Source organism: Mangifera indica, chromosome 9, assembly GCF_011075055.1.
Source record: "Mangifera indica cultivar Alphonso chromosome 9, CATAS_Mindica_2.1, whole genome shotgun sequence".
Taxonomy (NCBI): domain Eukaryota; kingdom Viridiplantae; phylum Streptophyta; class Magnoliopsida; order Sapindales; family Anacardiaceae; genus Mangifera; species Mangifera indica.
In genome coordinates, this window is record NC_058145.1 from 1,958,486 (window position 1) to 1,976,593 (window position 18,108).

The following is an 18,108-nucleotide window of genomic DNA, read 5'->3' on the forward strand; positions in this document are numbered from 1 at the left end:
AAATCATTTAAAAAAAAAATTCATTTATAACTCTCTAATAACTCGATGAGTCATTTGAATCAAATATAGAATCTGCTTGGATCACATCCAACCCTAAACATACTTATTTGTTTAATAATGGATTGTGTAAGCACACATCGATACTTAAAGCATGTCGTAGGGTAGGGTTTGATGCTCATCAAAATGTATATCAATTTATATCAATAATATGTATTATATTATACGATATATCCATCATATCACAAGACATCAATCATATCATATAATTTTATGTAAACTTTAAAATATAAATCGTTTTTCACTTATATCGTATCGTATTGTAAGATATGTATATAACTCGGTAACTTGTGAATATGAAAAAAACCCACAAGAGAGGGCATGCATTTTATTATTGAAAGTTCAAGATAACATTATGATAAAAGTTCAGACGCAACAAAACACCAAAAAAAGTTCCAAAAGGTTAAATGTCTTCTTCCCACTGTAACACTTATCAACTAACACCATTGCGAGCTGAGCAACTCGCTAGTCCACCGAGTCAATACCCGAACCACTCACCATGCAGAGTCTGGGAAAAACTTTCCCACCACCACATGCGGTTCGTTCTTGACTCTAAAACCCTCTCTTGTGCAAACTCAAGCTCTTTCAGTTTTCATTCATTCTATATCTTCCTATACTTTCAACAGATATAATTTTGTTAAACAAAAAAAAGAGTTACCTGTTTCCACCCAGATGTTTATATTTCTTGTAGGGCAGCTCTGATCTTTTGAATTGTGCAGGAGATTAGATTGTTAACTGTCTCGACTGACTCTACTGTGAGTTTGGCAGTTGGAAGGCTGTTCACCAGAATCTGAAAACCGACTGTAAGTAGAGATCCGCCAGTTCCAGATCGACCGTCCGGAAGAATGGCAAATCCCGATGGCAGCAGGGCGACGCCTGCAGAATCCCCACCGTTCATCACCGTGCCCATTGATTGCACGTCAACTGGTGCATACACTATAAGTGAGCCTGAGGCATCGTTCCATGTCTCTTGCAGTATCAGCATGCTGTCATTAGCAGTCACAGACTGAAAAGCCAAATTTGAAAAAAAAAAATGTCATCAGAGCGAGACGAGAAAAAGGTTTAATCGAATTCAAATAGAGTAATGTGATAACTGTTTACTCACGCTAGAACGAAGGAGAGAAATGCAGTTGCCAGGTCCCAGACCCCTGGCAATATGGACCATCTCTTGCATTGGCCCTCCAGTGGATAAAATGTCCCACTCACTCCTGATTCGCTCATCGCGCATAAAATCGAACAATCTCTGCCTGGTAACCGGAATCCAAATAGAAGTGGCAGCACACAACACAACACCAGGTGGCTCACCAGGATCATTGATATTTTTCCGGGTCAATACCCTCACGTCCTCACCGACATTTCCAACACGAAGCCTGTCCCAGCGGCGTACACTTGAAGCACAAATTCCAGAACAAAAGTTATATGTCATGCGATGCGCCAGCTTCAGTATGCTCTTCCTTCCAGTTGAACTTATCACTGTGGAACATTGGTATATATGAGAAAACTGAAATTTACCACAGTTGCTGGATAATCGAAAATGGCTTAGCCTTAAAATGGACCTGAATGATCTTGGCCAGGTAAGGTATGCGATGTGAGAATTGCAACGCCCTCACATTGCCTTTGTAGGGTCGCAAGCCACCTTTGTGCACCAAAGCCCATGCCAGAAGAAAGCAATGGCCGGCATAGAGTGTGAATGTTACTCTCATCATATTCAATATGCTCGATCCAAGTAACCTACATCACCGCATAACAAGCTCAAGCCACCATTTTGTTTAAAATAAACAATAAAAGAAGAAACATCCAACCAACCTACCTTAGGATACTTAGCATAACACTATTGTGAGTTTCGGTTTTCTTTCAATGTACTTAAAACCAAGTTCGAATTTCCATCTTGTGTTGAATTTCGCCACTATAACTAGGTTTTATGCTTAAAAGCTGGAGGACATATATATATATATATATATATATATATTATAAGATAAAGAAGGGAAACCGCTAATTGAATGTTTCCTTCCAACCTTTAGGATTTAGGTTTTAAGACTTAAAGTTTAGGTTTTTTAGGGTTTAGGGTCTCCCTAGTTTCGATCTTGTTCATATTTTTCTCTACCTCTATTTCTGCCTCCTCCTTTTCCTATATATCACCTACAATGCAATCATGCAAATTGAAAGGTCACCACAGCATCATTCATATGAATTTGAGAATAACTAATCTTTTTAATAAACAAAACTACATATACAAACATTTCTAATTAACTTATTCATACAAACTGATGTGGTAGCATGTGATTGGGTGATGCTACCACATCAGTTTGGGTAAGCAAAAAGTATGAACAACCGAAAGCACCAACACAACCATGAGAAACATGAATGGAAGAATATAAAACTAACTACAAAACTTGAATCAAATTTGTGCTACTTATTAAAGAGTTTTAACTTAACAATCACATAAAACCAACACCATTGTAGATTCAATAAAATTATATTGTTGGCATCCAAATAACGTGTTATCATATGATTAAATGATTTTAAATCAAAGACATGATAACACTTAATCACATGATGATACATCATCTGAGTATCCAATTGGATACTGAAAACTAGGTGCACTAGAATTACTCTTGTAAATTAGTATTGCTACACTAAGGTCTAAGAAAGGGACAAAATGCAAAGTATCAAAGTTCCATGCTAGCAAGATAGAAGAGAACTATTGATGCACACAATAGTGAAATAGAAGCATTCTCTTAAAATATTTTACAAAATATTATTCCATGGAAGGGAACCAAAGTGAAGTAAAAAATCAGGGAGTTCAGGTTAACAAGATATAAAGTAGAGTCATTTTTAAGATTTGAAAAGAATATTTTAAACAATTTTAAGATGTATAAAAAGGGTGACACTTAAAAATAAATGAAGAACCACACAACGTAGGTTAGGGTGGATTCAAGCTAATGAATAATATCATTAGAGGGATAAACAATGTCATTGGAGAATCCTTGAAATCTAGCCAAGCCAGAGCTCCAGCTTGAGTTCAGAGCTCTAACTTGGTTTGTTCGAGTTGAACATGGATTTAAACCTCCGCCGGCTCAACTCAACCACACCTAAGAATAAGGTTAAAAGAGTTACAACATAATGACTGCATCCAAATCATTAAGTATCGGTGGCAATAAAGAAAGCTTAATTTCAAAAGACAAGATAGGAATAGAAGGATCAACTACATAAAATATTCACAAAAGATTTGAGAATTCCAAAGGTAATTTCATATAAGATTATGCAAATAGTACATTCAGAATGCAAGAACACCTGTAGATTTATGCTCATTTCAAAATCGATTACCCTTGATTCACTCATCTCTAAGAATATAAAATATGTAAATAGATAGACAAAAAGCAACCTTGATGTTGACACTGAAGACTATCTAATATGTAAATCAAGGAAGCATCTTCTTCAGTAAAATAATAATAATAAAGCTTCGAATTCTTACATAAAGTCTTACTATATTTTCGCAAGAGAAATCGTCTTAAAGAAATTGTTTATAGCGTAAGCAAATTATATCATATGATTATGGTCTAAATAAATTACCTAAACACTAAAGCATTCAAAGTAGCCATTACCTTGGAATAATTATTTGGCATATCCTGCACAACACAGCCAGAAGGAAGCCTTCGGCAGGTCGAATATGGGTCCCCAATTGGACCATCGCGGTTTGTGTTGATAGACACATCGACCACAGCCCACATACCCTCAGCATGCTGCTTGCAGAACCGCACAAACTTTATTTGGCGAACAGGAACAAGAGGTGAGAGTACTTGGAACTCAGCAAGCATCTACAAATAAAGAAATTTTCATCCTTAGGTTCATGAAAATTAGAGCTGAACAAACGGAAAAGATAGTGTAGGAACAAACCACTTGCAGAGCACCATTTTTGGTTCCAGCCACACCGCTGGAGATCATATCAATAGTGGCGGCACCAGAAATCATGCATGGGAACATTTCTATCCATCGATTCTACCAAAAGAAAAGAGATCAATCAATCAATCATCTATATCACTTCGAGCTAAACACAACATATTAACAAATAGAAACAATACAATGGTTTAAAGGGTTTTGATAGCATACCCCATCCATTAAAGTCTCTACAAGAGCCACGCTATTGACAATTACCATACCAGTTTCCCTTGATGCGTCGGTCACAAAGCCATTTGGTTTGGGGCCCAAACTAGATGAAAATGTTCTCATATACTCCTCCTGGTTCAGGACATCCCTTCCTCCGTCCCCACTTTTGACCCAAATAGGACTATCTGCCTGAGCCATCTTAATCAATTCATCCATAGCAGCCAATGCAAGATCAACAAGCGCATTTCTATCATAAGGCATATCATTTCCCATCGCACCTGCCATGGGTTGTTTCATAAAAGGCCCTTCAACAAACTCATGTCCTGTAAACATCGGGGAACCTGGAATATTTGGCATCCCACCTAAAACATTTCTTCCCATGTTAAGATCCAAACCAGAGTTGAAGAATTGAGGGGCAGTATTGGCTGAGGATGTAAGAGGCCTGCCCAGGAATTTGTTAGCCAAGATGCAAATCCGACCCAATTCGTCCCGTAATCGAGCATTCTCAATCCTAAGTTGCTGAATCTCAATATTGGACGCATTAGCTGGCACAGCCACACCACCACAATTGTTGCATACTGGACTTTTCATGGCTTCCTTCAACATTTCATTTTCAGCTCTAAGCTTATCATGTTCTTGCCGAAGAATGACATTCTCATGCCTTTCCATTTGGGTCTGATTTAAGGGAAAAAAATCAATAATGATAATTATCAACTTATGATGAAAAAGGTAAAATAAAATATCAAACAGTGAAACGTCATCTATTTTACCTTCATCTGGGTTCTCCTATTCTGAAACCAAAACTTGATTTGCTTGGCCTCTAAGTTAAGCCTCCTACCGAGATCCAACCGTTGTTTCTCATCGGGGTGAGGACACTCCTTAAAGAAACTGAAACACAAATAAAAGAGAGATCGAATTTGAATTCGAATTATAAAATTAACCCAACAAAAAGAGAATGCAAAATATACAGAAAATATAAACAAGGCATACGCTTCAAGCTCTTGTATTTGATTCGGTGTGTGCCTGTGATACTTTTTCTTCCTTGGCGGCCCTTCTCCATTGTCTTCTTGATCCTCACCAGAGGCACCACCACCTTCAATATTATCACTTCCAGACCTGCTCTCATATTCATCATCCCTAATCCTTCCCAGTATACTAGGGTCAAAATGCTCGCCTATCAGATCCGAATCACCAACACCATCCATCTTATTTTTCTGCACCAAACCCATAAAAAAACAAAAGATATGTTAAAAGAAAAAACCCACAAGTAATAACCTCATTTGAACTTTAGAAAGCACGCATACAATGGAGAAACTGAGCAATGGCAGCCACGGTCTTTGCAACCATATCATCAAAACTACCTCTAGGACTGTTGATTAAATCCCCAAAACTCATGAAAATGGAAAAGATGGATTACAACTTTTTTATCTCCCCCTGAAAGGTTGCTTGCTCTAGGTTCTTTGAAGTTAGCCCCTATCACTTTCACATTATAACGAAAAAACGATTAGATTTTGTTGCTCTTTTTGGTGTAGCAAGTTTTGACCTTAAGTTCTTCCGAGATTGCGCAAAGAATAAAACTCCATATGGATTTTGTTTTTTTTTTAACAGCGAAAAGTGAAAAAACTGTCTCATTGTCAACGCCCATGCACAACTGAACACAGTCTCACTCTAGAAAACTCTATCCGACTCTTGAAAATCAGTTTCAGACACAGAGAAAAGTATGAGGAGACTTGTCAAGAAATAGCCTTTTTTCAATTCACAGCTCATACATCTCTTTCTCAACCCAGTAAGAGATAAAAAAAACTTTTAAACACTGAATAAGAAAAAACCCTAATCTTCCATCAACCGAATCAGTTTTGATTAAAAAATAAAACCCAAAAAGGAGCAGACGAAAAGGGCTTAAAAAAGACGCATGGAAAAAGCAAACCAAACAAACAAACGAAAAGTTGAAACTTCTCCGTCACTCTCTCTCTTTCTCCCATTCACACTGTGCACTTTAAGACTTTTAAAAGAGAAAAACACCAGCCAAATCAGCAAAAACAGACCCAGTTGACCTCTCCCCTCTCTTTCTCTCTCCTACTCTCACTTTCACTTTCCCTTTAGAGGAGAATGGAGAGAAGAAAGAAAGTTGGATAGTAACAATCAAAGGAAACCAAAACCAGTACGGAGAAAAAGCTGTACGTTTAAAATCTCGACAGAAGAAAGCAAAAGTCTTTCCTTTCTCTATATACGGTACACAGATTTAGATACACACGAAACAGATTTAAGATCTTCTCTCACTGTACAGAAGAGTAAGGGACAGAAAATATAATATTATTATCATCAATAAATGTGAGTGATGAAAATATAAACAAATAAAAACTTAAATAAAAATATGGTTTTTTTCTGAAGCGGACTTCAAATATCAAATGGGTTCTTGTTTCTTAAAACTGGAAAAATAAAAAATAAACCTTCGGCAATGAAAATGATCTCAGTTCTTCTTCAATGGCGTTCTTCTTCTTCTTCTAAATCTCCCCCGCATGCACCATCCAAAGAACTATATGATTTTTCTTTTTCTTTTTTTTGGGTTTTTACTGAAATGTATTTATAGAGAGAAATAAAAATAATTTTGTATGTGTGGGGTCCACTTTCTGTCCTAAGCTGGCTAGGACAAGGTTCGTGATGTCCGCCCACGCTAGTAATGGCGCGTGTTGTTTCCTTATAATTTGAGTTTGTTATGCTCTGATGTTATTGCCAAAAAGTACAATAATAGAACTCTACTTATTTTTGGTAATTTATTTTATTTTTTAGAAACAATTTCATAAATTAAACTACTAAAATTATATTTAACATGAAAAGAATCATTTTTATTATTTTTCAGAAACAATTTCACAAATAAATTTTCTTCAAAGGAAATCAGGGTTAAAAAGGTAATTTGAAGTTTGTGAGTTGACTCTTGAATCCTAATTTCGTGCATTCCTCGCACGTGTTCAACCATTACATTGTACATGTTACATGTAATAAAATATGAGGTCTTCTTTTAAAAAATACAAGCACACAAAAAATATTACTTTGCGGTAGGGGTGGATTCGAATCAGTTTAAGTCTAACACTCCTTGGCTTGAATTTGATTCAAATAGAAAATAATTCTATTTGAGTTTGACTTGAATTCATCAAATCAAAATTAAGTTCGGTTCAAGTTTAATTCAGATGAAAAATGACTTAACTCAATTTGATTCGAGTTTAGATCGATTTTGTAATTCGAATCAATGGTTTGAATTTATAGTTTGGTTTGATTTGAATTAATAGTTCGAATTGATATTCAAATGTATAGTTTGAATTTATGGTTCAAGTTCGTGATGTATTTACAAAATAAAATCGTTTTACTTAAATAATATTAAATTTTCTAATTGGAGTCATGAATTCAAACCAAACTGAGTCATAAATTTAAACTGTCTATTTAAACTATTAAATTCGAGTTGATTTAAGCCAAATTGAACCATAAATTTGAATTATTGATTCGAGCTGAACAACTCTTAACTCTAGTTCGATTAGTATTAAAAAAACAAATCAAATCTTTCTATTCGAGTTTGGTTCAAATTTGAATTAAACAAATTTAAGCTAAGTTAAATCGAATCGAATCAGCTTGGATAAGCGTACTTTGGAGTACACTAGTTTCCTTTTTTTTCATTTTAATCCCCAACAATTCAATCAACATAGTTATGAGCATTGTGACTTCTAACAAAAGATGTGTTGAGGGCAAATAATCTAAAAGAGAAATTGAAAATATGGGTTAATTCACTTTCACAAAGTTTATTTGGCGCGTATCCGGCGCGTATCTTTTCCTGTTTTGGTTTGGAATTTCTGGTGCGTATATGGAAGTTTCTTAAAATCTTAACAATATCATCTTTTTTTTGGCATCATAATTACTATAGAGACTAATATGAATACTGTTTTATGGCAAGTCGGTACCAGGGGCTCCCTGTAATTTTTTAAAAAATTAAGGTTACAATATAATTTACATGTTATTTATTGGTAACCTTAGCGATAAGAAAACAAAAGTTACAAAGAATAAAGTTAAAATGCTCCTCCGCCAGCAATACATGTATGCATAAGGATGGAAGGTTTACGGTTAATTCGATTTAAAAATTATCAAAACCATAATTTAAATTAAAAATTAATTTAAAATTTTTTAATTTAAATTAAATTATTTTATAAATTAAATTATAATTTTTAAGTGATTCGATTTAATTTTATGGTTTGAATCGAATTAAATATATCTCTGATTTAAGTGATAAATTTATAAACACATAAGAATATATCAATAATTTGATATTTATATTAAGTGGTAATAACAATTTTATAATTAAAAAAAACAAAATAATCATTTTTTAGAAAACCAAAATAGATTTATTAACAAAAATAGATGACGGATGAAAATTTGATTTTTTAAAACTTAAATAATTAGAATATGTTGTTTCATTGGACTATGAGTGAAAAATAGTCATTTGAGCTTTATTTTTAGAATTATAAATACAAGTAAATAATTTACAATTTTAACTATTCATTAAGAATTTAAGGTGATCATATGAGTTATGAAGCTAATTAATTACATAATATAAATTATCCAAAGTAACTTACTGATTGGCATTGATTTCATATCAGACTTATAATATTTGCATAGTCTATACAAAGCATGACATGAATTTTGGTATCATTTTAATAAGTATCCCCTCCCTTTTTTTTTTATTTTTCTAATGGGACCTTCCATCGTCGAATTTTAAAAACTAACTATTAGATCCGGGTTCATCTATGATGGATCAATCTGATCCAGTTTAATATAACTGTCAAGGGCAATTAGAAGAGGTAGTTGGACATATATAAATTATCCAAACTGCTTTCCTATAAAAAATATACGTTATTTTTCAGAAAAAAGCTCCTCTCCTCTCTCCTCTCCAACAAAACAAATGCATAGATCTTGTCTCCCAAATGAAAATCAGTACGTGGACAAATTAACGTCGATACCTTGTATTGTATATGAAGAAGTTTCATCGAAAATTACTTCAAGTACTCAAATCCTTGTTTATAAAATTCATAGAATTTGATCCTGACATGTTTAATTATTTCCAACACCAACACTCTCATATTTCATCTGATTCTATTAGTAAAATTCGTTAATATTTTAAATACACAAACTGAAAAGATAAAAAAATTTATAAAACATATGTTTACCTCTTGTTTATATCAAATTTAAGATTAACAATTATTAAAAATAAAATAAAAGGTTAAAATAGTCACCAACAATTGTTGGAATTGGTATGATTCATTTGAAATTCTACCTTTCTAATGTGATTCTATCGATCTACATTCACCGCTAACAATTATTTTAATTTTTTAAATTTATATTTTAGTGTTTTGATTTTTTTAAATAATATATATTTAAATTGGTAAAAAAAAATGTAATTTGTTTACATTTTAAAGGTATAAGTGATATTAATTTTATAATATTTTTATATTTTATAAATTCACAAAAATACCCGGTTAATACTAATGATTGAATTTTAACAAAAAGTAAAAAAATATTGTTTGAGGGTTCAAAAGCAATTGTGAAAAAATAGGTGGGAAATATCTTCTCCCATTTTAATTTGTTTAAAATAATTTTTACAATGGTATGTACACTTGGTTTTAATTATATAATTGAAGAGTAATCTTATGTATATAAATAATGTATAAAGTTTTATTAACAATTGATAATATATTATCATATAATTAAATAATTTAAAAATAAAAATAAAATGATATCTAATCATATAATGATATATCATTAAGTGTATATAAATATATATTATATTTTTTTTATTGGTAATTAAATATTTAAATAATATGTGATTAAGTGATTGGATATTTAATCAGACACTAAACAGACGGTACGCACATTTTATTAAAACAATTTTCACCCAACGAATGTGGGCCTGTAATGGGCCATAAAAACTTGAAAAGATAGCACATGTAACACTTTATAAGAAACTAGAATAAGATTTTAGGGTTTTGTCCTCTCTCTTGCAGCCTTGAAGGATCCACAGGAAGGGAAGCAGCTGCTGCCACGGTTCTCAAGTATGCCCCCTCACTAGTTCTTCTATATTACATTATATATGTATATTTATAATTTTTCAGCTTTTAAAATTTAGAATTCTGCCTATCTGAAGAGTATTCATTTTGTTTGTCTCTCTTTTTTTTTTTTTTTGGTGAAAGCTATTTACTTTGACCGAATTGATGATTTTTGTATGCGATTATGATGCCATTTTACTTTTCGTCGATGGAGAACTTGATTTTAGTTGCGGAATTTTTAATCTAAGTATTTTTCACCACATTAGTGAAGTCAGTCTACATGAGTGGTTAAGTGCTTCTGGATGACTGACTTTAGCAATCTTGACAGCCCATTTAGGTCTGTTTCCTGCTGGGTTTAGCAGTAGAAGAAGTCTTGTTAGGGCCAATAATTGACTCTTTCAACAGTGTTATGACAATCTTTGAGTAAACTTTCGTAATGCAGCCTTTTTGAGATGTTTCTATGGTGATAACTTCAAACTTGTGCTTTTTAATGGAGATATAATATAGGATTAAAATAGCTTTGGTTTCTGAAATTACATTAGGGCCAATAATTGACTCTTTCAACAGTGTTATGACAATCTTTGAGTAAACTTTTGTCATGCAGCTTTTTTGAGTTGTTTCTATGGTGATAACTTCAAACTTGTGCTTGTTTATGAAGATATAATATAGGATTAAACTAGCTTTGGTTTCTGAAATTACACGCAAGAGCATAGTTGATGTCATGGCGAGATATCATGGCTTGATGGAAACTGTAAATCTGCCGCTATCATGATATTTTAATTATTATAGGAGGTTCTTTTAGTATAGATGAATGAACTATGTCATATTATCATTTCCTGGAATTTTGGGGAAATGAAGCATCTCAACGTTTTTAAGATACTAGGTTACATTCCAGTTTCAGTTGAATAACACTCTATATTGTTTAAATTCAATGCAAAATTGCAGTTTCATTTGGGAGACTCTTATAATTATTGTTTGAATTTGGTGATTTCAGAACTGACTATGCCGCTTTAGTGGGGCAAAGATATACCTAGGTACAGAGGTGTGAATGGGTGGGGCGAGGCTAGAGGCCCATATAGTAATGGATCTTCAGATCGGATCAATACATTGATATGTGAAAGCCTAAAGCCCCACTCATATAATAATAGATTTTAATTGGGTTAGACCGGCCCATTTAAACAATATTTAAAAAAAAAATTAATTAAAAATTTTAAACATAAACTATTTTTTAATTATTAAAATCGAAGATAATATCTCGAATATTTTATTTATAATCTCTCACTTGTAGCAAAAAAATATTATAATTATATGATAAAAAATAATATAAATTGATAACATAGTATAAATAAATTAATTTACATACTATATAATTTACAAAACATAAATAAAATATATAAACTATATATAATTTATCTATTCATCTTCAAAAATATCTTCTGCCACATAATTTTGTATTTGAAAATCAATTTTGACCAAATCCTTCATACAAATTATTGTTTCAACCGTATTTAGGTGTAAATTAGATTTCCTATCATCTAGCACACATCCACCCCACTAAAAACGGATTTTGATGTTACAGGTAACACTAGAGGTGTTAGTAGATCTCAGGTTATGACAACAATCATAGGAAAAGTTTTTACCTTGTTTTTCTATGTCAAAACATCTAGTTTTTCAGCATTATGTATTTGAACAATTTCTGGATAATGGTCAATGTTAATATAATTATAAAATTGACTATAATTTGTACTTTGACTGACAGGTTGTTTACTTTTGCGTAAAAGAGATCATATATGTGACTTTTTTTTGTATGAACTACCGAAATTTACCTTTGGTATAAAAATTTTGTCTAGTCCTTTCATATTTTGGTTCATAAATACTATACATATCAAATAAAAAATCTTGAACATATTCAACAGAATTAACATTGCTATTAATTGACAAATTTTCATTAATAACATCAAATAAATTTTGTAATATATTAGTTTTTTACCCTAGGATCTAAAACAGTAGTTTCAGAATAAAGTAAAAGAATTTTACTCTAATATTTTTAAAATTTTTGGTCCATTTGCATCATATATTCTGTAAAGTATGATGAGAGTGATAATACCTATGTTCTTTAAAAATATTATTTATTTCTACTATACTACGCCCTTAAACAATGATCTGTGATTGTCTTCAATGACTTTAATATATTCATTAGAGTCATAACTATTTCCCAATCTTGATCTGTAAAAAAAAAAAAATCCGTCAAATCTTTTGGTTAAGTATTAAAATATCGTGTTATAAGAACTTTGTACCTTTTGCATACTTTCAACATGAGGTATGTTGAATTTCACCTAGTTTTAGTATCTATTTTTAATTTTTTTCTTTTCAACCCCTTTGATCTACATAATTGATGTTATGCTTGTACCCGTGATGGAGATGATGAAATATATGTAATGACGTGTCTAATTACTTCTAAATATTTTTTAGCTAAGCTCAAGCGTTTTTTAGCTATTAAATTAATAATATGATATGCACACCTAATATGAAATAATTTTCTATTAAATGGAGGAAATAAATGATTATATATATATTCAATAATTTTATCATTATTTTTGGAATTATCAAAAGTAATTGAAAAAATAAAATTATTAATTTTATATTCCTAAAAAATATTTGCTAATGTGCGATAAATTGTAAGATTATTATGCAGATATTTTAAATTTTTAAATGCAATCGTTTTTTTTCATAACTGTCAATCAAAATTAATATAATGGGCAGTTGCTCAAAAATACCCTATATGTTGATTTGTAGTACTCTATAAATCAAAAGTTATTGAAATAACACTATTAAAATAATGTAATTCTCCAATAATTTTTAATTTCATTAATTCATCATTTCTCAAAATATCTGACCTAAGAGTTGACCTAAAAACTTCTAAATGCTGGTTGAATACTATTTTGCATCATTCATTCTAAAATTTCATTTTTTGCATAACTAAAAGATTGATAAAAAACAACTACATATCAGACTGTATAGTCTCGCATCTTTATTTGATCATATGTAAAAGTCGACATTTCTCCCATGAGTCTGAAACTGCATAGATCTTCTGCTGAACTGACACTTGGACCAACAGATCGCAATTGGGTAAATGCCATTTGTTTTTGTCCTCTAAACTTACGTGAATTTTTTTTACAATAATCAATAACACGTCGGCAAAGATGTTCAATCCCACTTGTACTTACACATGTTAAATAAGAATCGCGATGTTTATATACTACTCGACAAATTAATTTTCTTTCTATTGTTTCCTTTATTTGATCGAAATGCTCTTATACCATTGACATTTGTTTTCTTTTTTTCTCCGTTGAATAATGCGAATCTGTACCTGTACCACTTTCACGTGTTGGTGTTTTATCTATTCCACTTTGTATATTATCAATAATATCATCATTACTAGCATGATAATATTCAAATAAATTAAATTTATTTGATATTGGATCTATTTATAATATTTTGTAATGATAAAATTGAAATAAAAATGAAATTATAAATATAAAAAATTATTATTTATAAATTTAGATAATTTTCGAAAGAGAGTTGACGAGAGAAAATAAGATTGAAAATATAATAAAAAATTAAGATTGAGATATTTGTAAATGAAATTGAAAATGAAGAAAATTGAATTGATTTATATAAAAAAATAAATAAATTAAAAAATTAAAAAAAATTAACAACGGCTTCTACCACTTGGCAAAAGCAATGGCTTATGCCTTGGGAAACTTGTGGCAGAAGAAAAAAATATTTATTTTTATTTTTATTTTTTACACAGTATTAGGTTGGGTCGGACTAATTCATAGGTTTAATATTAAAGCTTCAAATCTGATATGATAAATCCATAGGTCTAGCCCAGCATGTTGCAATGTCAAGGGCTTTTTGTACCGGGTTTTATTTTTGTGTTTTAGGGCCCCACACATTGAAGTGTCTAGTGTAGAAAGATAGAAATTTATAAACGGTAAATGTGTAGAGCTGTTTAAACGAGTTGCCTTCTATCCCTTCATTGCCCAAAAAACACTAATATTGGAATAGGGCAATAATCACCTTCTTATGTTGTTTTCTGTACATGGATGTCCAGGTAAGTTTAGATTGCTTCAATCGGTTATGGAAGTACCTCTAGCATTTAGAATTGGCTAAGAGGAAAACCTTGGTATATAAACAAAATTTTTTTTCAGCCAATAAGTTGGTGAGGCAAGTGCCACATGGAGCCCAAAATAATATTGCAACATGCACTCCAAACAAGACAGAATGACACTATTGTTAGGCCTTGCTTGGGAATCAAAATGAACAAATCTGATATGTTTACCTGGGTAAACATGTCAATTGAGTCAGATCTCCAAAACATGAAAATAAAACCCAATATGAAAAGACCCAATTAGACATTGTAGTATATCGAGCCAACCTTATGGGCCTATCGAGCCGGGTTTGAGGTTTTAGTATTAAAACCATGAGTCAGCTCAATTCGATCCGACATTGTATAAAAAATATTTTTTTTTCTGCCACAAGTTTCCTAAGGCAAAGTAGAGGCCATTGTTAAAATTTTTAAATAATTAATTTATTTTATATAAACCAATTCAATTTTCTATATTTTCAATTTCATTTACAAATCTCTCAATCTCAATTCTTTTATTATATTTTCAATCTCATTTTCTCTCATCAACTCTCTTTCGAAAATTATCTGAATTCGTTAATAATAATTCTTTATATTTATAATTTCATTTTTATTTCAATTTTATCATTACAAAATATTATAAATAGATCCAATATCAAATGGATTCAATCCATTTGAATATTATCATATCGGTGTTGATGATATTATTAATGATATTATTGATGATGCACAAAATAAAATAGGTGGAGCACCGACAGGCAAAAGTGGTACAAGTACTGGTTCATATTATTCGATGGAGAGAAAAACAAAGCAAACGTTAATGATGTGGGAGCACTTCGATCGAATAGAGAAAACAACGGAAGGAAAATTAATTCGTTGAGCATTAAGTAAACATTGCGGTTCTTGTTTAACATGTGTAAGTACAAGTGGAATGAAACATCTTCGTCAATATGTAATTGATTATTGTAAACAAATTCCATGTGAGCTTAAAGGACAAAAACAAATTACATTCATTCGATTACGATCCGTTGGTCTAGGTGCCAGTTCAACAGGAGATCCAAGCGGTTTCAAATTCATGAGAGAAATGTCAACTTTTACATACGATTAAATAAAAATGCGAAACTATATGGTCAAATACGTAGTTGCTTCTGATTAACCTTTTAGTTATGCGGAAGATGAAATTTTAGAATGAAATATGCAAAATAGTATTCAACCAGTATTTAAAAAAATTTCTAGGTCAACTCTTAGGTCGAAGATATTGAGAAATTATGAAATAATGAAATTAAAAATTATTGGAGAATTAAGTAATTTTAATATTGTTATTTCAATAACTTCTGATTTATAGACTATTATAAATTAACATATAGGATATCTTTGTACAATTGTCTATTATATTAATTATGATTGATAGTTATGTAAAACAATTATTGCATTTAGTAATTTAGAATATTTGTATGATGGTCTTATAATTTTTGTGAATTAGCAAATATTTTTTAGAATTATAAAATTAATAATTTTATTTTTTTAATTACTTTTGACAATGTCAAAAATAATGATAAAATTATTGAATATATGTATAATCATTTATCTCTTCCGTTTAATGAAAAATTATTTCATATTAGGTGTGCATGTCATATTATTAATTTAATAGCTTAAAAAGGTTTGAGCTTGACTAAAATACATTTAGAAGTAATTAGACATGTCATTGTATACATTTCATAATCTTCATCACTGGTACACGCATATCATCAATTATATAGATCAATGAGATTGAGAAGAAAAAAATTAAAAGTAAATACTAAAACTAGATGAAATTCAACATACCGCATGTTGAAAACATGCGAAGGGTATAAAGTTTCTATAATACGATATTTCAATACCCAACCAAAAGATTCGATGAATCTTTTTTTTTATAGATCAAGATTGAAAAAAAGTTATGACTCTAATATTAGAGTCATTGAAGACAGTTATGGATCATTGTTCAGGGGTGTAGTATGATAAAAATAAATGATATTTTTAAAGAACATAAGTATCATCATTCTTATCATATTTTCTAGAATATATGTATGCAAATGGAACAAAAATTTAAAAAATATTGGAGTGAAATTCTTTTACTTTATTCTGCAGCTATTGTTTTAGATCATAGGATAAAAACTAATGGATCACAAAATTTATTTGATGTTATTAATAAAAATTTGTCAATTAATAGCAATGTTAATTATGTTGAATATATTCAAGATTTTTTATTTGATATGTATAGTGTTTATGAAACAAAATATAGAAAGACTGGACAAAATTCTGTACCAGAGGTAAATTATGATAGTTCACACAAAAAAAAAGTCAGACATATAGTCTCTTTTGCATAAAGGTAAACAACCTGTCAGTCAAAATATAAATTATAATCAATTTTATAATTATATAGATATTGATCATTATCTAGAAATTGTTCAAAGATATAATACTGAAAAACTGGATGTTTTGACATAGTGGAAAGACAAGGCAGAAACTTTTTCTATGTTTGTTGTCGTAGCCCAAGATCTATTAACACCTTTGGTGTCAACTGTAATATCAAAATCCGCTTTTAGTGCATATAGATGCGTGCTGGATGATAAACGATCTAATTTATAACCAAATATGGGACAAACGATAATGTGTATGAAAGATTGGGTCAAAGCTGGTTTCAAAATACATAATCGTGTGACAGAATATATCTTCAAAGAATTCAGAGATTTAGATGTTGAAGATGAGTAGATAAACGATATATTTTATTTATATTTTGTAATTTATATAAAATGTAAATTAATTTATTTGTATTATGTTATCAATTTATAATATTTTTCATCATATAACTCTGATATTCTTCCGTTACAAGTGAGAGATTATAAATAAAATATTCGGGGTCCTATCATTGGTTTTAATAATTAAAAAATAATTTGTATTTAAAAATTTTAATTAAATTTTTTTTTAAAAATATTGTTTAAATAGGTCAGTCTAACCCGATCCAATTAAAGTCTATTATTATATGGGTTAGGTTTTGGGTTTTCACATATCAATAAGCTGGCCTGATCCGAAGGTCCATTACAATATGGCTCTCGAGCTCGACCTGATCTATTAACACCTCTACTCTACACTTAAAAGGACATAGCTGCCGAAACTGTTAAGAAGAGGTCGCACCACCAAAAAACCTTACTAAAGGTCAATAGTTGGTGCTACTATAGTGGCTATAAAGAAGAGAAGAAGTGAAAAAGCTGGAGTTCGAGATGCTGCTAGGGAGGCTGCTCTGCGGTATATCTTCCTTTCTGTTTAAAATTAAAAATTAGGTTATTGCCATGAGGATAAATCTTTTCCCTGATATTCATGAACTTCTATGCAGTGAAATTAAGGAGAGAATTAAGAAACCCAAGGATGAGAAGAAGGCCAGAAAGGCAGAGGTAATGGCCAAGACACAAAAGACTCAGAGCAAGGCTAATCTACCTAGGGGTGGCACATCGAGGGGCCTAAAGCTTGGGGGCGAAGGAGGAAAGCGCTGAATTTCTTTTTCCTAACATTATTGATTTTCTTCCCTTAAACATTTGGTGATCATTATAAATCTGGTCTCGCATTTGATATTTCAATTGTTTCACTGTATGATTTTGATATTGTTTCTGAAACTATGATTGCAGTGTTGAAAAAGATATTCTCGACTTCTAAGACATTACCATTGGATAC

General features: G+C 31.0%; 1 protein-coding gene and 1 long non-coding RNA gene across 4 annotated transcripts; one reads left to right on the plus strand and one right to left on the minus strand.

The window, feature by feature from the left end:
- Positions 1-354: 354 nt before the first annotated feature.
- On the minus strand, positions 355-6,713 carry LOC123225089 (homeobox-leucine zipper protein ANTHOCYANINLESS 2-like). Of its 3 annotated transcripts, none has more exons than XM_044648949.1 (9): positions 6,615-6,713; positions 5,155-5,378; positions 4,935-5,052; positions 4,168-4,839; positions 3,955-4,056; positions 3,663-3,875; positions 1,614-1,788; positions 1,163-1,530; positions 355-1,063 (listed from the first exon to the last, which is right to left on the minus strand). In XM_044648949.1, the coding sequence occupies exons 2-9, from the start codon at positions 5,367-5,369 to the stop codon at positions 734-736; spliced, it is 2,193 nt and encodes a 730-aa protein (XP_044504884.1). In that variant the 5' UTR covers positions 5,370-5,378; positions 6,615-6,713; the 3' UTR covers positions 355-733. The 3 variants fall into 3 exon arrangements, with proteins under 3 accessions (XP_044504884.1, XP_044504883.1, XP_044504885.1); XM_044648948.1 differs by lacking the exon at positions 6,615-6,713 and adding an exon at positions 5,469-6,334; XM_044648950.1 differs by lacking the exon at positions 6,615-6,713 and adding an exon at positions 5,526-6,333.
- A 10,605-nt stretch (positions 6,714-17,318) lies between these two features.
- On the plus strand, positions 17,319-18,090 carry LOC123226494. The gene is made up of 2 exons (XR_006504334.1): positions 17,319-17,685; positions 17,774-18,090. It is a non-coding gene; the product is annotated as an uncharacterized LOC123226494 (long non-coding RNA).
- The last annotated feature ends 18 nt before the right edge of the window (positions 18,091-18,108 follow it).

Coding starts and splice junctions, on each gene's coding strand:
- LOC123225089 (XM_044648948.1), bottom strand. CDS start 5,516: ATGATATGGTTGCAAAGACCGTGGCTGCCATTGCTCAGTTTCTCCATT. Junction 5,379..5,468: donor CATTGCTCAGTTTCTCCATT/GTATGCGTGCTT, acceptor GGTTTGGTGCAG/AAAAATAAGATGGATGGTGT. Junction 4,057..4,167: donor TAGAGACTTTAATGGATGGG/GTATGCTATCAA, acceptor TTCTTTTGGTAG/AATCGATGGATAGAAATGTT.